Here is a 24,088-nt window from a genome sequence, read left to right as displayed (position 1 = left end):
ATTTTTAGGAGCAAATATCCACGTGGGAGATTAAAAGATGAACTGAGGTCCACACTCCAGTCCAGTTGGTGGTGGTAATGCACCTTAAAGTTGGTTGCCAACCTCCATATAAATCAGAAGAAGCCTGAAGGAGGAGAGATTACTAGAAACAAACTTTTATCTGTGGATTAATTGTCGGAGTAGAGGACTTTGTGAATTTCAGGTAAAATAACAAACCAATGTTTATATCCCAGGACAAATTAGCTAGCACCAGCAAGCTAGCTAGCTAAATTGCCTTAAATGTTTCATGCTTTTTGACCTGTCCCCAAATGAATATAGTCGGTTCAGAATTTGTTTTGATATTTCAACATGCTTGTCCTGATTGCGTCTGCTGTGTATGGACAAAATCAATATACGCGCGATGGCGCCCAAAGCGAGAGCAGTCTGGTCAGCATGTTAGGCTTGGGCGGAATCCAGATTGCCATACTGAACACAAGGGGCGCTGTTTTCAAACCCTACTGATACTCTGTAATCCGAAGGTTAGCAATGCTGACAAGTACATGTAAAATCCCATAGAGAATGCTAACTAAATGCTAACGAGCGCATTGCAAACATTTTGTACAGTTTCTGACCTAAACTGAACAAGTAACAAAAAAATGCTACTCACATGACTATGCTACTCACGGTTTGCCGCCAAAACAAATATTACCCGACAAGGCTTTTGATCCTGAAGAGGATTCTCTGCTGTTACCAAGCGACTACCTGATTTTGGAAGAACTTTACCACTTAGCAAACCAAATACAGAGCATTTAACACATTTTAGACTTAACTTAATAGTTATAAGCTGGCAAACATTTACCCAAGAAAGCGAAGGTAACTGAACTAAATGACTATCGCCCTGTTGCACTCACTTCTGTCATCATGAAGTGCTTTGAGAGGTTAGCTAAGGGTCATATCACCACCTTACCTGACACCCTAGACCCACTTCAATTTGCATACCGCCCCAATAATGATGCAATCGCACTGTACACTGCCCTATCCCGTCTGGACAAGAGGAATACCTATGTATGCTGTTCATTAGGCTCCCGAGTGGCGCAGCGGTCTAAGGCACTACATCTCTAGAGGCATCACTGCAGACACCAGGCTGTATCACAACCGGCCATGATTGCGAGTCCCATAGGGCAGCGCACAATTAGCCCAGCGTCGTCCAGGTTTGGCTGGTGTAGGCTGTCATTGTAAATAAGAATTTGTCCTTAACTGACTTGTCTAGTTAAATAAAGTATCCTCCAAGCTCATCATTAAGCTCAGGGCCCTAGTTCTGAATCCCGCCCTGTGCAACTGGGTCCTGGACTTCCTGACGGGCTGCCCCCAGGTGGTGAAGGTAGCCAACAAGACCTCCACTATGCTGATTCTCAACACAGAGGGGCCCCACAAGGGTGCGTGCTCAGCGCCCTCCTGTAATCCCTGTTCACCCATGACTGCGTGGCCTCTAACTCATTCATCAAGTTTGCAGAAGACACAACAGCCTACAGGGAGGAGGTGAGGGCCCTGGTGGAGTGGTGCAGGAAAATAACCTCAACGTCAACAAAAATAAGTGACTGTGGACTTCAGGAGACCACCCACATATGGCGTACACATTAATACATTTGGCTTGGCCCACCGAAGACCAACTTTTACAGATGCACCATTGAGAACATCCTGTCGGGCTGTATCACTGCCTGGTATGGCAACTGTATCGTCCACAACCACAGGGCTCTCCAGAGTGTGGTGCGGTCTGCCCAACGCATCACCGGGGGCACACTGCCTTCCCTCCAGGACATCTACAGCACCCGGTGTCACAGGAAGGCCAAGAAGATCATCAAGGACAACAACTACCCGAGCCACGGCCTGTTCACCTCGCTATCATCCCGAAGGTGAGGTTAGTACAGGTGCATCAAAGCTGGGACAAAGAGACTGAAAAACAGCTTTCATCTCAAGGCCATTACACTGTTAAATAGCCATCATGAGCCGGCCTCCACCCAGTACCCTGAACTTAGTCACTGTCACTAGCCGGCTACCACCCGCTTACTTAACCCTGCACCTTAGAGGCTGCTACCCTATGCACATAGTCATGGAACACTGGTCACTTTAATAATGCTTACATACTGTTTTCCCATTTAATATGTATATACTGTATTCTAGTCAAGGCCATCCTACTTAACTATTGCTGTACATAGAATAGTATATCTTACACATTATTCAGATATACTACATATTCTATCCACTTACTGGCTATAATGTCTATACATCCCATCGCGTGTGTGTTTCTCTATACATGCAGTACCAGTCAAAAGTTTGGACACCTGCTCATTCAAGGGTTTTTCTTTGTTTTTACTATTTTCTACATTGTAGAATAATGGTAAAGACATCACAACAATGAAATAACACATATGGAATCATGTAGTAACCAAAAAAGTGTTAAACAAATCAAAATATATTTTAGATTCTTCAAAGGAGCCAGCCTTTGCCTTGATGACCGCTTTGCACACTCTTGGCATTCTCTCAACCAGCTTCATGAGGTAGTCACCTGGAATGCATTTCAATTAACAGGTGTGCCTTGTTAAAAGTTCATTTGTGGAATTTCTACAATGTAAAAAATTAAGAATGTGTAGGTGTTCTAGAACTTTAGACCGGTAGTGTATATACTGAACAAAAATATAAATATAAATAAAATTAAGAATGTGTAGGTGTTCTAGAACTTTAGACCGGTAGTGTATATACTGAACAAAAATATAAATGCTGCGATTACAGTTCATATAAATCGGGCAATAGAAATAAATAAATTCGGCCCTAATCTATGGATTTCAAATGACAGGGCAGGGGTGCAGCCATGGGTGGGCCTACGAGGGCATAGGCTAGTTTTCCACCAAAAAAGGGCTTTATTACAGATTTAAATACCCCTCAGCTGGCACATGGCACATGCTGCGCAACAGTGAGCGACTCAGAAGGCTCCGGTCTGCTTGTAAACAAACACCACGTGACATGTGACTACATACAGTAAGCTTGATAATAATTTGACAGGTGAAATTAAGAATGCAATTTTCTTTATTTCCAAAGATATTGCACAAGTTGACTGCAGGTATTTACTTAAAGTAGCTACAAATATTCAAAAGTATTAAACTTCAAAGAATGCATGTCTTGGAATATCTTTTCTGCACAGGCTTCCTTTTCATTTCATTTCATGTTAATCCATACTCAGGTTTCTAAAGCCATTAAACTTTGTAACTGGTTTAAATTCACCAACTGAGTTAGGAAGGACGCCTGTACCTTTGTAGTGACTGGGTGTACTGATACACCATCCAAAGTGTATTTAATAACTTCACCATGCTCAAAGGCATATTCAATGTCTGCTTTTTTAAATTTTTACCCATCTACCAATAGGTGCCTTTTCTTTGCGAGGCATTGGAAAATCTCCCTGGTCTTTGCGGTTAAATCTGTTTGAAATTCACTGCTTGACTGAGGGACCTTACAGAAAATTGTGTACAGAGATGAGGTAGTCATTCCCAGATCATGTTAAACACTTTTTTTGTGCCTGCTGTCTCGACCTCTGAGTGCTCGGCTCTGAAAAGCCAACTGACATTTACTCCTGAGGTGCTGACCTGTTGCACCCTCTATAACCACTGTAATTATTATTTGACCCTGATGTTCAAACGTTCATAGATGACCATCAATCTGGTGTTAATGGCCATGTTCTCTTATCTCCACCCTTCAGAGCCTGGTTCCTCTCTAGGTTTCTTCCTAGGTTCTGGCCTTTCTAGGGAGTTTTTCCACTGTGCTTCTACATCTGCACAACTCGTTGGGGTTTTAGGCTGAGTTTGTGTATAATCACTTTGTGACATAAGCTGATGTAAAAACATAGTTTTATAAATGCATGTGATTGGTTGACTGATGTAGTTCTTACCAGAGGTGTGGCAATGCTTACCTCCGTTTGGCATGGCAATGCTTACCTCCGTTTGGCATGGCAGTCTGTCTGTTCCACCTTCACTTTGTCATGGTTGTCATGGTTGTCATGGTTGCCTCCTGTGCCAGAACAGTTGATCAGGATCTGATTACAATACTCACATGTTTTGTGTGGAAATGACTGACCACTGTTCATGACTTGGTTAGTTGGGCATTTAGGCCTACAGTAGCAGCCAGGTTAGTAGTACTTCATATCATGGCTGCATTATTTCTCCATTTCAGTCACAGGTTTGACGGCTAATGATATTTTGGTTCCTTTTCTCCAGACTTTTCAGTCGGATGTCTCTGGGTGATGCTTGGTATTACTGTGGTCTTGAAGTGTGGGTGTTTACTGTCTACTGACCATGGGGACTAACCGTACTCCTTATTGTCTCCTCCACCCCCCCTTCCGTAGCTCTGGTGTTGCCCAGGGCAGAGCAGCTCCTTCGGCGCAGCGTCCAGCCCTACGTCAGCTCCATCCTGGAAGCCTTGATGGAGCCCACCAGCAGAGGCTTCTCCGAGGTCCGAGACGTCTTCTTCAGAGAGCTGGTGGAGGTCAGCAAGAACACGCTCAACGGAGGGGGCAAGGACAAACTGGGGGAGGTGAGTGGACCACCGGAGGACTTGAAGACACAAGTTGGAGTTCACGCCTACTGCCCCTTGGTGACCTCTGACTGTTCTATAAAATGTACTGAGGATCTGTTGAAGTGCTCGGCGTTGTCATGTCCTCAACTCATCTCGGTCCGTCTCTTTCCCCTCTCCTCTCTCTGCCCTCCCTCTCTCCCTTTTTTCTCGCTCTCCCTACTCTCTCGCCTTTCTCCCCCCCCCTCTCTCTGCCCTCCCTCTCTCCCTTTTTCTCGCTCTCCCTACTCTCTCGCCTTTCTTCCCCCCTCTCTCTGCCCTCCCTCTCTCCCTTTTTTCTCGCTCTCCCTACTCTCTCTCGCCTTTCTCCCCCTCCCCTCTCTCAGCACATGGAGAAGATCTCTATGCTGGCGTTCCACCCGGTGAAGATGCAGAGCTGCTATGAGAAGGTGGAGCAGCTGAGTCTGGAAGGGCTGCAGCAGAGATTTGATGTGTCCAGCCCCTCTGTGTTTGTCCAGAGGGCTCAGATCCTCATGAGAGAGGTGAGATCTTAACCCACAAATCCCACTACCTGGTGGGTATGAAGCTGCCACACGAGACTACCAACACTGTAGTTATTGTTCTTTACTGCACTTTGTGACAGATTGTAGGGGCGCCATCTGGTGGCGAGAGAGGGTGTTTCATTGAACACCAACGGATGAGCTACGTGAGATTGTTGATCTGTCTTTTCACCCAGTGTATCGCTAATGTCCTCTCTCCTCTGTGTAAAAGCAAATGGACAACGCTGTGTACACGTTCGAACAGCTGCTGCACCAGAGTCTGGAGGAAAAGGACCAGAGAGGAGAGAACCTGTGTAAGACCATCCAATGCTGCCAGGACAGAGTGCTGAAGGTTAGTTAGACTGAGGGGGGATAAGGATGAAGGTGAATGACTGATTCTGATTGGAGGATTCCAGATTTCCTGCTTATTCCCTCCTGATTCCGGGAAAATTCCAATCGGTAGACCGGAAACACTGGGAATTTTTGGCAACCCTTGCCATCAAAGAGTCTAATGTCTTCTGTCTGCGTCCCTCTGTCTGTCCCTGTCAGAAATATGACTATGACAGTAGCACGGTGCGTAAGAAGTTCTTCAGAGAGGCCCTGCTACAGATCATCATCCCCTACATGCTGAAGCAGCTGGCTCCCTCCTGCCATCCGGTGAGGCTCACTGGTTTTAAGTCTCTTTTTCCAGCTATCCTAGTCTCCTAAGACACCCCTCACACTCCAGCCACCCCTTTACTCTATGGTTCTGTCTCATATGGAACCCTGTAATCTATTTGGGCTCTGGACAAAAGTAGTGCACTATATAAGGGACTGGGGTGCCACTTGGGACATTACCTATGTCTAGTGCATTAGTCTGTAACAACATCTCTCCTCCCTCTCAGGACCTCCCTCCCTTCCAGGAGCTGATCTTTGAGGACTTCTCCCGGTTCATCCTGGTGGAGAACATGTTTGAGGAGGTGGTGCTGCAGTCTGTCACCAAGGACATCATGATGGGTGAGTGGTGGACACGCATTGGAGACACTGGCCCGGCATAGGCTAGACCATTCGTAAAGCATCTCCGGGTAGGACTGCTAATCTAGGATCAGTTTTTTTGAGCACACTTATGATTATATAGACAGGGGGGGACCTGATCCTAGATCAGCAGATTCAGCTAATCTGAGGCGATTGGTGAATTTGGCGCTGACGTAAATCTCTGTGTGCCTACAGCTGTGAAAGAGGCGGCAGTCCAGAAGAGACACAACCTGTACAGAGACAGCATGATCCTGGCGAACAGCGACCCCGACCTCCACCTGCTGGGGGAGAGCCCCTCGGTAGACTGGGCCGCCCAGTTCGGGGACGAGGAGTCTGACGAGTCCCCGGAAGGATGTGGCCGGTCCAAATGGCGGCGCAGGCAAGTGGTCTCCATGATCAAGTTGGACGGGATGGGCCCGCTGCCCTACGAGTCGTGCTTGGAGGTGCCGGGGGTGGATTTCATCCCCGAGGAGGAGGAGATGGAGGAGGGGGTGGATTTCATCCCTGAGGAGGAGGAGGAGGAGGAGGGAGCGACCCCCATGGAACCAGAGCCAAATTCCCCAGACAACGTGCAGGAGATCCGTTACCTCATCAATCCGATGGTGGAGATGGTTGTCCCGGCCTCGGAGGAGGACTTGGCTGTTCTCACCAATGAGACAGAGCCGGGGATGCTGACGCTAGAGGGCGAAGAGGAGGAGGTGACGCTCATCACCACCGTGGTGGAGGAGGTGCACAGGAAGTCACTGCAGTGGAAAAGTGCCCCACAGGAAGTGAGCAAGCAGCTGAAAGAAAGAGGTCCAGACCAGAAAGCTGAGGGGGAGCTTCAGGAAAAAGGGGAGGCAGCTATTGAGGGCAAGGTAGAGGGCATCGAGAACGCCTTACAGGAAATGGCGATAATGATACAGGAGGATAGGCAGGACGAGGTGGAGGCAGCCATCAAGGGAGAAGATGAGGCTATCGAGAATGCCATACAGGAAATAGAGATGGCGGTACAGGAAGAGGACGAAGACAGGATAACGGCGTGTGCCGTAGACTCTGACGCTGAGCTGGCCCCACCATTGGCTGACTCCAGCCCCCGGCACCACGATGACAGCGGCTTCCAGTCACTGACCAATGAGGCCTTGGATGAGGGCGAAGCTCAGCCAATGAAAGATGTTCTGAAAACAGAGGACTCTCTAACCGATCCAGGTGAGGTTGAGGTGATTGTGGAACAGGGAAACGCTGCACTTCACGACAACTCTGAGACCGGGGAGGACTCTGAAACTGAAGTTTTATATGACATTTGAATGGGAAGACAAGGGAGAAAATTTCATTTTTTTTGACCTCATTTTCCATCATCTCCAGCACAATACCAGTGTCAACATACCTGATGATATCATCAAAAGTGATGTGGGGAGCAAGAAAATACCCTCCCTTGGGCTAGAAACTTATTGGAGGTTTTGAAAATCCTTTTTCTGACTTTGAACCCTGTGGTGTCACAGATCATAGAGAGGCAGCGTTTCCACACTGGTATGGTTCTGGAGATGACGAACATGAGGTGGAAAAGTGACGTTACACTACAGATGCCCATGTGTAAGGGCCTTCAGGATATGTTCATAGAGATGCATGGCAGAATAGACGTGGAACACTTCATGGTGCATGGGTACACACTCACTGGTCATTGCATGACCTCTTACTGAACACTAGGGGGCACTGTAAGCTGGCTTTTGACACAAACGGCTCTGTTTTACCTCTTTGTCATGCCATCTTACTGTAATGGGCATTGTCGAAAACATATCATTATAGAGATTCAGCTATCGTTGCATTCAGGGCCTGGGAGCTCTGCTTTTTAACATCTTTTAACAATGACTTGGCACACTAGTGTATAAAATCAGCCAGAGTGATTTTGTCTTGAAATAAGTTTAAGCCTCGTTTTTGAACCATTTAATTTTAAATTTTCACAAGCAGCCTTCTGGAATCTTTTCACAGTGCATGACGAGGCACTTGCTTACTCCCTACTTTTCTGTCTGCTTCCAGTTGACTAACACAGTCACTAGTGTTATCATAGATGCTCGAGGTCCTGCGTCAGCCACTGTCACGAGCACGTTTAGTTATTACTAAAGGGACTTGCTCTGCTGATATCTTGTCTTGACTGTGACGCATCAGAATCTCTGATGTGGGAGTGTTGTGCAGATGGTTGGCAGCACGCTATGTACCTTGTCATGAAGAGGCCTCTGTCAGTCTAAATCAAATGAAGTTGGCTTTGAGTGCAGATCCATCACACCGTACTCTTTGTCCACAGTCTCCTCCGGCCACACCAAGGGAATAAATCAAATCTATATTTGTTTATTTTCCCCACTCTTCAAAATGAGGGAAATGTGATTTATGATTTTCTATCCATGCTATGTTTATGGCCACTGTATATATTTGTTCTTAACCAGGCTGAGTTTGTAGTCTTGGGGAAAAAGGTCCATGTATCTCCGTGACTTAAAAGGATAGTTCACTCTGAACCTTTAAGACCTTCTGTTTCCTTCCTCTATTTATGACCAATACTCTGTATGGTGACAAATACTCTGTATGGTGACAAATACTCTGTATGGTGACCAATACTCTGTATGGTGACCAATACTCTGTATGGTGACCAATACTCTGTATGGTGACCAATACTCTGTATGGTGACCAATACTCTGTATGGTGACCAATACTCTGTATGGTGACAAATACTCTGTATGGTGACCAATACTCTGTATGGTGACCAATACTCTGTATGGTGACAAATACTCTGTATGGTGACCAATACTCTGTATGGTGACCAATACTCTGTATGGTGACCAATGCGTTATCCTCGGCTATAGTCTTCATTTTGTGTAAAGCCCTACGCAAGAGCTTTTTTATTGATGTGTATGACAGACTATACTTATGGATGAATAAATATATTGATTTGATGTTTTTCTTTCTATTTCTCATCTCTCGACTAAAATGGTAAACTGTTTAACCTTAAATCGAATTAAATATGTTAACAAAAGGTTAGTGGTATTTGTTTTATTACTATCAGTAAAATACAACAGTAGTAAGCACATGTTCATATAAAGTCCATTGAAAAGCTCAGATTAAAAGCAGGCCATGATCTACGTTCAGTTTACTGTAGATCAATAGGATTTGAAGAAAAGCTTCGCGTTCATCCATGATTAGGTTACTGTATAATTAAACCGGAAATATGCCTCTGAAATGTATTTAGGATATCAAAAGGCACTAAAAGGTTGGGGTATACTGTCTCTCACAAATGATTAACGAGAGCCACATTTTCAGTTCTCTATGTACTTAAGATCAATTTACTTACCCAATGAGCCTGACAGAGTTACAACACTCAATCACATGCTTCTGTGCTGTCAAAGTGGAAATTCCAGAAAATGTCTTGTGACTAGTGCTGACGAAATGCATAATCTCAGTTCCCTCTGCAAGTAAGCCTGACCTTGGAGTTAGATGCTAGACTGAGGCCACAGGTTGAACTCAAGCTCTTCTCAAACATATGTCAGTGGATATGCATAGTACAGTAGGTCATACAGGGTAACACACAAAAAATAAGCGTTCACTTCCTGAGACTTATCTTAAATGTACCATGGGTGTGCTCGATCACTGCCCTACCATGCTGTACTCTTTGTTGCACTATGGAAGCCTCCATCTTGCTTTTTACTTCGCACACCTCTGCTTTAAGATAAGTAGGGGAGAACCACCTTTCACTTCAGGTAACTTGAGAAGTGACAGTCACGGGGAGATCTATCGCACATGGAGTGTGCAACAGGGTCAGTATGAAAAACACCACGAGGTGCTGTGAAACGTTTGTCAGAGCACATCTTTGTCCAACAGGATAACTAGTGCCTATAGATCTATAGTCCAGGAAAAGGATTATTCTCGTTCTGTTGATTACACTGTTTGATCAGATTTGACCCAGTAGCGGGAACCCTATGAAGTATCCCAGGACGGAGCCCAAGATGACCCCCAGGAAGATCCAGGTGTTGTAGGACATGACGCACAACATCAGCATGTAGCCAAGGGTTACCTGCAGGATGTGCAGGGCTGTCTGGATCCCACGGAGAAGCCATCTGGGTGAAATGAGACAGGGAGAACAGTTATTACAGTAGTCTCCCTGGGGTAATTATATACAGGTGCACATTTCAGGTTCTCGTGTCTAATGACCTGCTCGGCTTTCTTATAATTGATCTGTCATTCACGTCGGCCTGTGAAACCAGGTGCTTTCACTCTCTGGCCAATTTGGGGATCTGGTGGATGAAAGTCAGCGTCCCTGGAACGTGGTAATCAGACGACTACATGGGCAGGGCTGCTCCTGTGTGAATCCTACCTGTTCGTGGGGGAGAGAGTGGGGGCAGTCTGTTCCATGGGGGCCAGAGAGGACACCGACAGGCTACTGGCTAATGCAGTGCTGCTTCCCCGGCAGTCTGAGGAGTGGAAGGGAGCAGGGCGCTTCCCCAGCCAGACCCTCCACACCTTCAGCAGCTCGTAGAACACGGTCAACAGGAGGACCACGAACACTGACAGCACCATCCCTGCAAACACATTGGCCACAGAGCTTATTGCGGTTGACAACAATGATGGTCATCAACAGTGGCCCCAAAAGTGTCTGCTATATTTATAGTACTGTAGAGTCAACAGCAGTTACTTAATATGAGTGTAAGAAACCAGTGCATGCGTCACTAGATGCCCTATTGGAACATAAGCAACCTGCCCTATAAGCAACAAGTGCTAATTTGCTACCTGAAACACTATGCAGAATGGTGGGGCTGAACTGTACTTGGACAAAATGTAATAGCCAACCAGACACGGGTTCATAAAGATATCATTTAGATTCTCCCGAGGGCACAGGTCTGTCAGCGTTGGCCTACCTGCAGGTCCTTGCACATCCCAGAAGCGAAACAGCAGCGTCACGCTGCTCCCTGCCTCAAAGGTCATCTGGATGAGAAAAGAGCAATTGAACAACAAGTAAACGGCAGTATACTGCAAGGAAGCGGACCAGGTTTGGGACCTGTATGTGAAATATAAAGCTTGGTCAGGTAGATAATGACATGTTCTTTCAGTCTGACAGGAATGTGCTTTGTTGCCGTTGATCCAAACTCTGCCAGACAGACTGACTCCTGTTAATATGACCAATTGGTCTGTATTATTTATCAAAAAATATGTAAACTACGATTTTGTTTCATATTTGCATATGTTGTTGCTTAGACCTTACTTTACATCTTTTGAGGTTTTTGTGTTGTGCCTGCCATCGCTTGAGACACAACATGCTCTTGAATTCAGGGTGGGTTTCATTGACAGTATAATATAAAACAGATATTCCTATTCAAGTACAATATAAAAACAACAGATATTTCCACCTGACTATCCTACCCATCCTTGAATTTGGCGACGTCATTTACAAAATAACCTCCAACACTCTACTACAACATATTCGCCGCCAAATCCACTGGCTCCAGGTCATCTATAAGTCTCTGCTAGGTAAAGATCTGCCTTATCTCAGCTCACTTGTCTCATAGCAACACCCACCCGTAGCACGCACTCTAGCAGGTATATAATACTTATTTTCCACCATAATTTGCAAATAAATTCATTAAAAATCCTACAACGTGATTTTCTGGATTTTTTTCTCCTAATTTTGCCTGTCATAGTTGAAGTGTACATATGATGAAAATTACGGGCCTCATCTTTTTAAGTGGGAGAACTTGCACAATTGGTGACTGACTAAATACTTGTTTTGGCCCACTATATATATATATATATATATAGTTCTCAATATTTTTCCTTTTCCTCTCCCTACCACCCACACAAATTCCAGTAAGTATTCATTTTCACTTAAAGGTTACAAAATAGCACAATCGTATGGACTTACAGGCTAAAGAATAACATAAGTATAGAAAATATGTATACTTAATTTCACCTGATAAGAGGCAGCAACAGCCAGATACTTGCTAGGTTATGGGTTGGCTAACCCCTTCAATCATATATTTGCACATCTCCTATAAACTTAAGTCCAGGACTCGCAGAAACTGGTCAAGTTTTCCCTGGAGGACATACTGTAAGTTAGTCTTTCCAGAGGAAACAACCACAACAGGTTTTACATTCCAAGACAAAGGGGCTCTCTGGTCTTCCAACCAAAACCAATAGTCCAAATAGTGTGTGGCAATTAAAGACAATGACCACCATTCTTAGAGCACAGATTCTGCTTGTACTGACAAACAATAGCAGTACTATGGAAAGACAGCCATGCTGTCGCATGTGAGCTTATCAGCCAATTTGATTGTCAAGAGAGCCTACTGTGTCCTAAACTGGATGCAGTGTCTCAAGGCCAGTGAAGGAAAACGAGCTCCGTGAGATAGGTGCATACATACACTTTTTTCTTCATGAAATTCTCAGCAGGAGCCTTTGCCAGTTTATTTGACCTTTTATTTAACCAGGTAGACCAGTTGAGAACAAGTTCTCATTTACAACTGTGACTTGGCCAAGATAAAGCAAAGCAGTTCGACAAAAACAACACAGAGTTACACATAAACAAATGTACAGTCAATAACACAACAGAAAAATCTGTATACAGTGTGTGCAAATGAAGTAAGGAGGTAAGACAATAAATAGGCCAATAGTGGCGAAGTAATTACAATTTAGAAAATGAACACTGGAGTGATAAATGTGCAGATGAGAATGTGCAAGTAGAAATAGTGGGTTGCAAAAGAGCAGAAAAACAAAAACAAATATGGGGATGAGGTTTGAAGTTGGTTGGATGGATGGGCTATGTACAGATGGGCTAATGGGTCACTTTCCATGTACTAGTGACCTGAAAGGTTGCGAGATCGAATCCCCGACCTGACAAGGTAAACATCTGTCGTTCTGCCCCTGAACAGGCAGTTAACCCACTGTTCCTAGGCCGTCATTGAAAATAAGAATTTGTTCTTAACTGATTTGCCTAGTTAAATAAAGGTTTAAAAAAAAAAAAGATAAAGTAGCCTACAACATGTTCGTTCGTTCGCTCTCTCTCATGCAAAACAGTCATTTTTATTTTATTAGGCAAGTCAGTTAAGAACAAATTCATATTTTCAATGACGGCCTAGGAACAGTGTTCAGAACTGCCTGTCCAGGGTCAGAACGACATATTTGTACCTTAGCAGCTCGGGGATTTGAACTGGCAACCTTTCATTTACTAGTCCAACACTCTAACCATTAGGCTACCCTGCCGCTCCGTACTTAATGCTCTGCGAAAGTATTACCTACATATGATTGTGTTGTATCACCAAAACAAAAACAAATGCATCACAACACTATGCGAAGAACCTACTTACAGACATGATTGATCAACTTGAGCAGACAAATAAGATGTTTTTTGGGGGGCGGGGGGTTCCTCAGGCCCTTTGACTCCCCAACACCGACGAGAGCGAACAAGAGACGTTGTTTTGACCGGATTTAGTTGCATTCCACTTCTTCTCCTTTCTGACCGCAAGGCAGCAGGCTACCATGTTTCTGCCCAGCACAGTTTGACAATGATGAAGGCGCGGCACCACATGACGTTTTAAAATGTCGCAAGGGTAGATGGTAGATGTAGTCTTGTGCATATCATTAATTTGCAAGGCAGATAGACGCAATCGGCAGCAATGTATGGAAGGGAGATTCCTAGATGTGTAGTATCGGTGGAAAAAGTTGTGTGTGTAAACTGTAGGGGTCCCCATTCTACCACAGAAATGGAACGCAAATGACAGAGGATAGATGTTGTGGTGTCACTGCATTCACAAAGTGTAATGAATTCATACTACATGATAGTAGGCGGTGGCATGCACCTATAACATTTGTTTGCGGACCGCCATAAAACAAAGATACAATCTCAGTATCTCCACTTACACTCGAATGTGATAGCTAAGCCCACATTCAGGCATACTTTATAGTCTAATAATGCATACGAAAGGAAAGGCATATTGCAAAGTGTTGTTTTAAAATTGACCATGCTTCTCCGGTTGATCTAGCTACTTAAAATATTCAAGTTAAGAAAGTATGCCTATATTGTAACTCAATATTTTGGCTATAACTGATCATGTAACTTTGAAAACCAGCAACTTTTCACGTCAACATTCATATCGTGACACGCTCCATCACGATACAAACGACGTAAATTGGGCTTGTTCGAAATCGCAGACTGATCCACAAAGAAAAATTGTATCAAAAATAGATACTCATTATTATTTGTAGATCAGCGAGTCATACTTGGACGGTGTTGATCCTCTCGAACACGGCCAACGTCTTCCTTTTACTTCTGCCGCCTCGACCAATAGCGTCACGAGGTATCCTCAAAGCTCGACGTTTGTAGTAGACTGCTAGCTAAGTAAGTAGCCACCAAAGAAGCTAAGCACCGTCTGACTTGGTTTCTCCCTGGGGTTTCGACGGTTTGGTTGAAAAAACAACAACATTTGGGTCGGGAGACAGACGTTGTCCGTGTAACTGGGGCTGACACGGAAGAGGAGGGTTGTGTTGCAATACGAAGCAGACATCACCACTGGCTCCTCTTTGTTAATTAGCTAGCTAAATTCGCTAACTAGCCAGCTAAGCTGATGGGAGTTCCTTCCTGTCATTTTGAGTATACGCCTGATTATAGACTGGGAAATCACGCTAGTGAACAGAAGAGGAGGTTCGTGTGTGATTCTAAGTATATGGACATAGCTAGATAGCTTGCAAGCTAGCTACACCCACAGATGTCTATTGTGGCAAAGTTCAATCTCTTAACGTGGTTCTCTTGTTAGGCTCGCTAATTGTTGATTCTGGCAGGGGTAACATGCAAGTAACCTGATTGTTGTTGTCATTGAGCTATTTTGACAGCTAAGCCCATCAACTGTAGTGGAGACAACCAGTTGTCAAGTCTCTGAACTCTAGTGCTTGTCCATGAGACCACCCCATGCACGTTCCGGGAGAAGAAATGCATTGGACTATATGATTTTTCAGGGACGTCATTGAGAGCACAGGAACACCCACTTGTGTACAGACGTGTCAGAGATTAAATGGGTGCAAAGCTGTTTTGCTGGCCACAGGGTTCTCCTGGCATTGCCATGATGCTGAGAGCCCTACTCCTTACAGGCCTTCTTAGCTGGGCCAATGGCCAGGAAGGTCAGGCCATGTTACCTGAAGAAAAGAGCAAAATCAGGTGAGATAACAACCGTGTGTGATCACACTCCAGCACCTTTTACTGAGTGGTGAGGTCTGTGCTGTGAAGACGAAGGGACTAAATCGTCGAACACACCAGCACTTGACCTATTCGTCATCTTGTCTGTTAGAAATGACTTGGTTATGTTGATGTAGTATATTTCTTTCTGTTACAGGGACCAGATCGTTGAGATGTTCGATCATGCCTATGGCAGCTATATGGTAAGTCTGTCTGACCACATCATTTCTAATAACACATCAGATGTGTGCCATTTTGCATTATTATTGTCACTTTCAACTACATTGGGCAAAATGGTATGCTCCAGGCCATAGCTATGGCTGTTTGTCTGTTACTGACCATGTAGCTGGCCAGAGCATGCTTCTGTTAACTGTTTTGTTGATCTTGTATTGTTGCTCAAACAGCTCTCTGACTTGACTGTGTGCCATCCACTCGGGCCTATACTTCCAAGTTCAAACGTATTTAAACAAGTGTTCCTCCTAATTAGTACGTGTACCGTACCCTGACTGCACCTGTTTCCTGATTCTGCCACAGAAATACGCATACCCAGCGGACGAGCTGATGCCCCTGAGCTGCAGGGGGAGGGTGCGTGGTCTGGAGCCCAACAGGGGAGACATCGACGACTCTCTGGGGAAGTGAGTACAACCGCACGTTTCTCAATATGTAACGCTCATGGGAAAAGGAAATGCATTTGGACTCGATGTGGGAAAGCCTGTTATACTCTGTTTGACGTGACCTATCTTAACCCCCTCTGGTTCTTCCTTAAGACCTTGTATGTAACACTTAGCATGGAAACACAATAGAGGATGGCTATGGTGAAGCTGACATGGAGCAGGATCTAGGTTGTCTTGTGTGTGCAGAAGTTCATCCTCCTGACCTGGGTCACATTCATTAAGCACCAAATGGAAGAAGACGGGCTGAAACAGGGCGGGACTATCTGAACTTGTCCAATAAGAAACTACAGTTTTCAAGGTTTCGTTGCAAACATTTTTTGCTATGGTGTCCCCTAACAAATATAACCTTGTTTTCTTCTAGGTTCTCCCTCACTCTGATTGACACCCTGGATACTCTGGTGGTGAGTATCTGATCCTGTCTCTGCGGCTATAATTGCAGTCAGCGGTAGTACCACAAATGTATATAGAGAAATCAATGAGCAAATGGGATCCATTTTCACGACAACCCCTCAGAGCCACACACATAAAGTACATGGCAGTATAGACTAAATGGATAGCCCTTCTTTCTAATGGTTCTGGAAACCAGAGCAAAAAATCATTGAAATGTAGTAATTCACAGGAATAAGGCATGTTTTTTTTTTTCAGGCAAGTTTCTCATTAGTTTAGTCTTCAGTATTTAAACACCTATTTCTTCAGTCTTTTCCCCTATTAACGAATGTTGCGTGTCCGTGTTTCCAGGTGTTGAACAAGCTGGACGAGTTTGAGGATGCGGTGAGGAGGACGTTGAGGGATGTCAGGCTGGACAACGATGTGGTGGTGTCTGTGTTTGAGACCAACATCCGAGTCCTGGGGTACGAACCTATACAATGCATTGTCTCACTACGACACAGTAGTTCTCCAAGATCGTGTATGATACTGGTTCAAATGTGTAATTGGACATTATGTTCTAATAACTGTACGACTTTTTCACACCATCTTGTTGCTCACCACACCATCATGTTGCTCACCACCACACCACCATGTTACTCACCACCACACCATCATGTTGCTCACCACCACACCATCATGTTGCTCACCACCACACCATCATGTTACTCACCACCACACCATCATGTTGCTCACCACCACACCATCATGTTGCTCACCACCACACCATCATGTTGCTCACCACCACACCATCATGTTGCTCACCACCACACCATCATGTTGCTCACCACCACACCATCATGTTGCTCACCACCACACCATCATGTTGCTCACCACCACACTATCATGTTGCTCACCACCACACCATCATGTTGCTCACCACCACACCATCATGTTGCTCACCACCACACCATCATGTTGCTCACCATCATGTTGCTCACCACACCATCATGTTGCTCACCACCACACCACCATGTTGCTCACCACCACACCATCATGTTGCTCACCACCACACCATCATGTTGCTCACCACCACACCACCATGTTGCTCACCACCACACCACCATGTTGCTCACCACCACACCACCATGTTGCTCACCACCACACCACCATGTTGCTCACCACCACACCATCATGTTGCTCACCACACCATCATGTTGCTCACCACCACACCATCATGTTGCTCACCACCACACCATCATGTTGCTCACCACCACACCATCATGTTGCTCACCACCACACCATCATGTTGCTCACCACCACACCATCATGTTGCTCACCACACCACCATGTTGCTCACCACCACACCATCATGTTGCTCACTACACCATCATGTTGCTCACCACCACACCACCATGTTGCTCACCACCACACCATCATGTTGCTCACCACCACACCATCATGTTGCTCACCACCACACCATCATGTTGCTCACCACCACACCATCATGTTGCTCACCACCATACCACCATGTTGCTCACCACCACACCATCATGTTGCTCACCACCACACCATCATGTTGCTCACCACCACACCATCATGTTGCTCACCACCACACCATCATGTTGCTCACCACCACACCATCATGTTGCTCACCACCACACCATCATGTTGCTCACCACCACACCATCATGTTGCTCACCACACCATCATGTTGCTGTCCCTACAGGGGCCTGCTGGGGGCACATACGATGGCGGACATGCTCCGTCAGCGGGGGGAGAGGATGCAGTGGTACAGAGATGAGCTGCTCCACATGGCCAAGGAGCTGGGCAACAGACTGCTCCCTGCCTTTAACACCACCAGTGGCCTTCCCTACCCCAGGGTAACACACCTCACTCTTCACACGTCTGCTTTTCGCGGTTCCCCTGGGCGCAAAGCCTTGTTTATCAGAACTCTGTTTTTCCACAACGTCCGAAAAATACCAAACGATTCAGGTCTGAAAGGAGTGACCAGCTGAATGTGAATAGAAGATTAAAAGTGATTCCAGATAGCGTTGTAGTCAAATAATTATCTGACAATACGCATGTAGTACATACAATATACTTAAAAAAATTTTTTTGGGGTAGATTAGCTTTAATATTGCAGCTATTATTTTAAATAAATATATTAACCCCCCCAAATATATTGGGATTTGATGATGATGCAGACAATTACATTGCCACTAAATGTTTTATTTAAAAACTAATAATAATAATGTCCAACTTTATTATTTTCCCCAAACCCTACATCCTAGGACTAGATATTGGCTAATAAAACAACAATACTTTACCCTTCCAGTTTATACATTCTACATACTTTTCTCAGACAGTATATTTTACATTTTAGTTATCTTTTGTGTGTTTTTATTCCCAGCCGTCAGCTACCCTCAACCCCTCCCATCTATCTCTGAAGAGCATCCAGTTTTGATTTCTAGCAGCCAAATATTTTTCCCGCTGTGCTGCGATGTTTCACAAAAGTTCTGGACCTTTCTGTTCTCATAGTTTCTCATAGTAAATGAAAGACAAACACCTTTGCTAATATTGTTATTATATTATTGATCGATTTTGATCAATGACTTTTCAAATCACCCAGCAGTGCTAAATACAGAATTAGCTCCAAGTACTTCAGCCGTTCCTGAACCTGCGACCAAAAACAAGTGATCTCATGATTCTGTCTCTTCAAAGCACAATCTGTAGAGCTGGGATAGTTGTATCCCTGCCTTTAACACCACCAGTGGCCTTTCCTACCCCAGGGGAACACACAAAGAATTTTGTATAGTAGTTTAAATAAAATAATTCAAGTTTTGAATCCGGCATCGTTTTGTGTATCAGTTCATAGACTATGTGCCATGGAGTATGAACATGGAAAATCTCCTCCCAAGTATTTTGGAACCTGTATGATGCAGGTGTAAATGTTTTGGTCCTTAAATGAACTTTGGTCTGCAGGGCCGACAGACAACTTCCTTACCTTCTCCCCTTTCCACTTACCTCTCCCATTTTTGCATAATGCTGCAATCATTTGGTTGTAATTTTGGATAGAGCAGACATTTCCATATAATTTTGTTAGCTGAATGTGTGACGTAACGCCACCAGTCCTATTTATCATATCATTTACAAAGATTATACCGTTTAAATAAATAAAAATATCAATTAGTAAATTTGAGTTTAACCGTAATATTTGTTCTAATATTTGTTCAGTCTTTTCTGGTGGATTAAACTGAAATTGCAACCAGCTTTCTATTGCTTGTTTTAAAGATAGTGATATTTTGGAGATAATGAAAAAAATGTAATCTGAATGAAGGGGAAAAGGACATTCTTGGACACTGGGTGAGCCATTCTTACTTATCTGCTAGAGAACCAGTTTGTATTCAAGTATAGTTTTTGTATAGTGAGAGGTCCAATGCTTTAATATTGAATAATTTCTTCCCTATGAATTCATATTTAATTATGGAAAAAAAATGAATTGTCTGGCTTGCCATTCCAAATAAAGTGGTATATTTTTTTTCTCATATAATTTGAAGAGCAAGTCTATAGGTGTAGGCAGGCCCATAAGTAAATAGGTAATATGGAATATGACTAAAGAATTAATCAGGGTGATTTTTTTTTTTCTCCCACAAATACACTACATTGACCATCTCATTCCAAAATCATGGGCATTAATATGGAGTTGGTCCCCTCTTTGCTGCTATAACAGCCCCCATTCTTCTGGGAAGGCTTTCCACTAGATGTTGGAACATTGCTGCTATAACAGCCCCCATTCTTCTGGGAAGGCTTTCCACTAGATGTTGGAACATTGCTGCTATAACAGCCCCCATTCTTCTGGGAAGGCTTTCCACTAGATGTTGGAACATTGCTGCTATAACAGCCCCCATTCTTCTGGGAAGGCTTTCCACTAGATGTTGGAACATTGCTGCTATAACAGCCTCCACTCTTCTGGGAAGGTTTTCCACTAGATGTTGGAACATTGCTGCTATAACAGCCTCCACTCTTCTGGGAAGGTTTTCCACTAGACGTTGGAACATTGCTGCTATAACAGCCTCCACTCTTCTGGGAAGGTTTTCCACTAGATGTGGGAACATTGCTGCTATAACAGCCCCATTCTTCTGGGAAGGTTTTCCACTAGATGTTGGAACATTGCTGCTATAACAACCTCCACTCATCTGGGAAGGCTTTCCACTAGATGTTGGAACATTGCTGCTATAACAGCCCCCATTCTTCTGGGAAGGCTTTCCACTAGATGTTGGAACATTGCTGCTATAACAGCCCCCATTCTTCTGGGAAGGATTTCCACTAGATGTTGGAACATTGCTGTGGCGACTTGCTTCCATTCAGCCACGAGCATTAGTGAGGCCGGGGACTAATGTTGAGCGATTAGGTCTGGCTAGAAGTTGGCGTTCCAATTCATCCCAAAGGTGTTTGATGGAGGTGAGGTCAGGCTCTTTGCAGGCCAGTCAAGTTCTTCCACACCCATTTTGACAATCCATTTCTGTATGGACCTCGCTTTGTGCACGAGGGCATTGTCATGCTGAAACAGGAAAGGGCCTTCCCCAAACTGTTCCCACAAAGTTGGAAGCACAGAATCGTCTAGAATGTCATTGTATGCTGTAGAATTAAGATTGACCTGCACTGGAACTAAGGGACCTAGCCCAAACCATGAAAAACAGCCCCAGACCATTATTCCTCCTCCACCAAACTTTATAGTTGGCACTATGCATTGGGGCAGGTAGCTTCTCCTGGCATCTGCCAAACCCAGATTGGTCAGTCGGACTGCCAGATGATGAAGCGTGATTCATCACTCCAGAGAACGCGTTTCCACTGCTCCAGAGTCCAATGGCGCCACACTTTGCACCACTCCAGACAGCATTTGGCATTGCGCATGGTGATTTTAGGTTTCTGCGTGGCTGCCCGGCCATGGAAACCCATTTCATGAAGTTTGACGAACTGACTTGTTGGAAAAGTGGCATCTTATGACAGCGCCACGTTAAAACTCATTGAGCTCTTCAGTAAGGCCATTATATTGCCAATGTTTCCTATGCAGATTGCATGGCTGTGTGCTCGATTTAATATACCTGTCAGCAACCGGTGTGGCTGAAATAGCCGAAACCACACATTTTAAGGCGTGGCCACATAATTTTGTAAATATAGTGTATGTTTGTGAACTTACCATTTTAAGAAGTACCCTGATATTTGAGTCTTCATATAGCTGTACCATTATAATTGAGTGTTCATATAGCTGTACCATAATAATTGAGTGTTCATATAGCTGTAATCTGATATTTGAGTGTTCATATAGCTGTACCATGATATTTGAGTGTTCATATAGCTGTACCATAATAATTGAGTGTTCATATAGCTGTACCATGATATTTGAGTGTTCATATAGCTGTAATCTGATAATTGAGTGTTCATATAGCTGTAATCTGATAATTGAGTGTTCATATAGCTGTACCATGATATTTGAGTGTTCATATAGCTGTAACCTGATATTTGAGTGTTCATATAGCTGTAATCTGATAATTGAGTGTTCATATAGCTGTAATCTGATAATTGAGTGTTCATATAGCTGTACCATGATATTTGAGTGTTCTTCTGTAACCTGATAATTGAGTGTTCATTTGAACCTGATAATATATAGCATATAGCTGTAACCTGATAATTGAGTGTTCATATAGCTGTACCATGATATTTGAGTCTTCATATAGCTGTAATCTGATAATTGAGTGTTCATATAGCTGTAATCTGATATTTGTTCATATAGCTGTAATCTGATATTTGCATACTGTAGCTGCCACTAAGTAAACCTCTAATTGTCCTCCAGTGTTCCACCCGCTAAAACCTCTCCCCATCCCAAAGTGGGATGTCGTCCCATTGGGTGGCTGACCATCCCTGTATACATGGATCCTTTAAGACAGGTATTTCCAAACTAGGGTACGGCAATGCCGTGAGGGGTACGCCAAATAAAAACACGAGTCACTTTTTTTATTTTTTTATTACTTTATTATTATTTTTTTTAATCTTCACATTTTCAAACAGTCCATTTATATTTTCCAACCGGGCAATACATTTGGGTGAAGTTGTTCTCGACTGAGTAGCCATGTTTTCACTGCCAAAAATAAAATGAAACCATCTAGTGTTCAGCGAAATAATACAATGTCAAATAATTAACATCCAATCACATTAACCGTTACTCTCTCGCGGGAATTCCACTTAACGGTCCGTATGGAGCCAAACGTAGCTGCTGCTCATGTTGGTATATGTACTGATGGCGCAAAAGCCATGACAGGGAGACATAGTGGAGAGGTGACACGCGTGCAAGTAGTTGCTCCTGACGCCACTTGGGTCCACTGCAGCATCCACCCAGAGGCTCTTGGGTCCACTGCAGCATCCACCCAGAGGCTCTTGGGAACACTGCAGCATCCACCCAGAGGCTCTTGGGAACACTGCAGCATCCACCCAGAGGCTCTTGGGTCCACTGCAGCATCCACCCAGAGGCTCTTGGGTCCACTGCAGCATCCACCCAGAGGCTCTTGGGTCCACTGCAGCATCCACACAGAGGCTCTTGGGTCCACTGCAGCATCCACACAGAGGCTCTTGGGTCCACTGCAGCATCCACCCAGAGGCTCTTGGGTCCACTGCAGCATCCACCCAGAGGCTCTTGGGTCCACTGCAGCATCCACCCAGAGGCTCTTGGGTCCACTGCAGCATCCACCCAGAGGCTCTTGGGTCCACTGCAGCATCCACCCAGAGGCTCTTGCTGCCAAGGGAATGCCTGACAGCTTGAAAGACGTTTTGGACACTACAGTGAAAATGGTTAACTTTGTTAAAGCAAGGCCCCTGAACTCTCGTATTTTCTGCCCATGATATGGGCAAAGACCATTTTACACTTTTCCAACACACAGAAGTGCGCTGGTTATCAAGGGGCAAAGTATTGACATGTTTTAAAAAAAATTGAGAACAAGCTTAGTTTTCTTTACTGACCATAATTTTCACTTGTCTGACCGCTTGCATGATGACGAGTTTCTCACACGACTGGCCTATCTGGGCGATGTTTTTTCTCGCCTGAATGATCTGAATCTAGGATTACAGGGATGCTCCACAACTATATTCTATGTGCGAGACAAAATTGAGGCTATGATTTAAGAAGTTGGAGCTCTTCTCTGGCTGCATTAACAAGGACAACACACAGGTCTTTCCATCATTGTATGATTTGTTTTGTGTGTGCAAATAAACTCAAGCTTACGGACAATGTCAAATGAGATATAGCTAAGCACCTGAGTGAGTTGGGTGCTCAATTACGCAGGTACTTTCCCGAAATGGATGACACAAGCAACTGGATTCGTTATCCCTTTCATGCCCTGCCTCCAGTCCACTTACTGATATCTGAACAAGAGAGCCTCATCGAAATTGCAACAAGCGGTTCTGTGAAAATGGAATTTAATCAGAAGCCACTGACAGATTTCTGAATTGGGCTGAGGCCAGAGTATCCTGCCTTGGAAAATCGTGCTGTTAAGACCCTGATGCCCTTTGCAACCACGTACCTATGTGAGAGTGGATTCTCGTCCCTCACTAGCATGAAAACTAAATACAGGCACAAACTGTGTGGAAAATGATTTAAGACAGACTCTCTCTAATACAACCCAACATTGCAGAGTTATGGGCATCCTTTCAAGCACACCCTTCTCATTGACCTGTGGGGAGTTATTCACCATTTTCGATGAACAAATACGCTTTTT

General features: G+C 44.4%; 3 protein-coding genes across 7 annotated transcripts in view; 2 read left to right on the top strand and 1 right to left on the bottom strand.

Annotated features, from left to right (window-relative positions):
• Positions 1-9,305, top strand: part of niban2a (niban apoptosis regulator 2a) — a 57,499-nt gene extending 48,194 nt beyond the window's left edge. The window contains exons 9-14 of the mRNA XM_029689181.2: positions 4,373-4,560; positions 4,926-5,081; positions 5,311-5,430; positions 5,628-5,735; positions 5,963-6,074; positions 6,288-9,305. Coding sequence (XP_029545041.2) covers positions 4,373-4,560; positions 4,926-5,081; positions 5,311-5,430; positions 5,628-5,735; positions 5,963-6,074; positions 6,288-7,378 — 1,775 coding nt within the window. The 3' untranslated portion in view covers positions 7,379-9,305. The remainder of the gene's footprint in view (positions 1-4,372; positions 4,561-4,925; positions 5,082-5,310; positions 5,431-5,627; positions 5,736-5,962; positions 6,075-6,287) is intronic.
• slc31a2 (solute carrier family 31 member 2) lies at positions 9,099-14,410 on the bottom strand. Of its 2 annotated transcripts, none has more exons than XM_065004672.1 (4): positions 14,328-14,410; positions 10,973-11,039; positions 10,432-10,636; positions 9,099-10,174 (listed from the first exon to the last, which is right to left on the bottom strand). In XM_065004672.1, exons 2-4 carry the CDS (start codon positions 11,037-11,039, stop codon positions 10,009-10,011), a joined length of 438 nt encoding a protein of 145 aa, XP_064860744.1. In that variant the 5' UTR covers positions 14,328-14,410; the 3' UTR covers positions 9,099-10,008. The 2 variants fall into 2 exon arrangements, with proteins under 2 accessions (XP_064860744.1, XP_029545042.1); XM_029689182.2 differs by lacking the exon at positions 14,328-14,410 and adding an exon at positions 13,415-13,630.
• A 19-nt stretch (positions 14,411-14,429) lies between these two features.
• si:ch211-282j22.3 (ER degradation-enhancing alpha-mannosidase-like protein 3) overlaps positions 14,430-24,088 on the top strand; it is a 34,104-nt gene continuing 24,445 nt past the window's right edge. The window contains exons 1-6 of one of the 4 annotated variants that reach the window (XM_065004669.1): positions 14,430-15,258; positions 15,434-15,479; positions 15,811-15,911; positions 16,312-16,351; positions 16,689-16,801; positions 18,046-18,199. In XM_065004669.1, coding sequence (XP_064860741.1) covers positions 15,116-15,258; positions 15,434-15,479; positions 15,811-15,911; positions 16,312-16,351; positions 16,689-16,801; positions 18,046-18,199 — 597 coding nt within the window. In that variant the 5' untranslated portion in view covers positions 14,430-15,115. The remainder of the gene's footprint in view (positions 15,259-15,433; positions 15,480-15,810; positions 15,912-16,311; positions 16,352-16,688; positions 16,802-18,045; positions 18,200-24,088) is intronic. The other 3 variants (XM_065004668.1, XM_065004670.1, XM_065004671.1) reach the window with 3 other exon arrangements.

Source organism: Oncorhynchus nerka, linkage group LG19, assembly GCF_034236695.1.
Source record: "Oncorhynchus nerka isolate Pitt River linkage group LG19, Oner_Uvic_2.0, whole genome shotgun sequence".
In the NCBI taxonomy this organism is placed as follows: Eukaryota; Metazoa; Chordata; class Actinopteri; order Salmoniformes; family Salmonidae; genus Oncorhynchus; species Oncorhynchus nerka.
The sequence above is the reverse complement of the archived record's forward strand: the minus strand, read 5'-3'. Positions and strand labels throughout refer to the sequence as shown.

Bases quoted from the DNA above. Each gene is read 5' to 3' on its own strand.
- slc31a2 (XM_029689182.2), bottom strand. The intron at 10,637-10,972 runs GTAGGCCAACGC...ATGTGTTTGCAG, and splicing joins GGATGTGCAAGGACCTGCAG to GGATGGTGCTGTCAGTGTTC. The intron at 10,175-10,431 runs GTAGGATTCACA...CATTTCACCCAG, and splicing joins ACTCTCTCCCCCACGAACAG to ATGGCTTCTCCGTGGGATCC.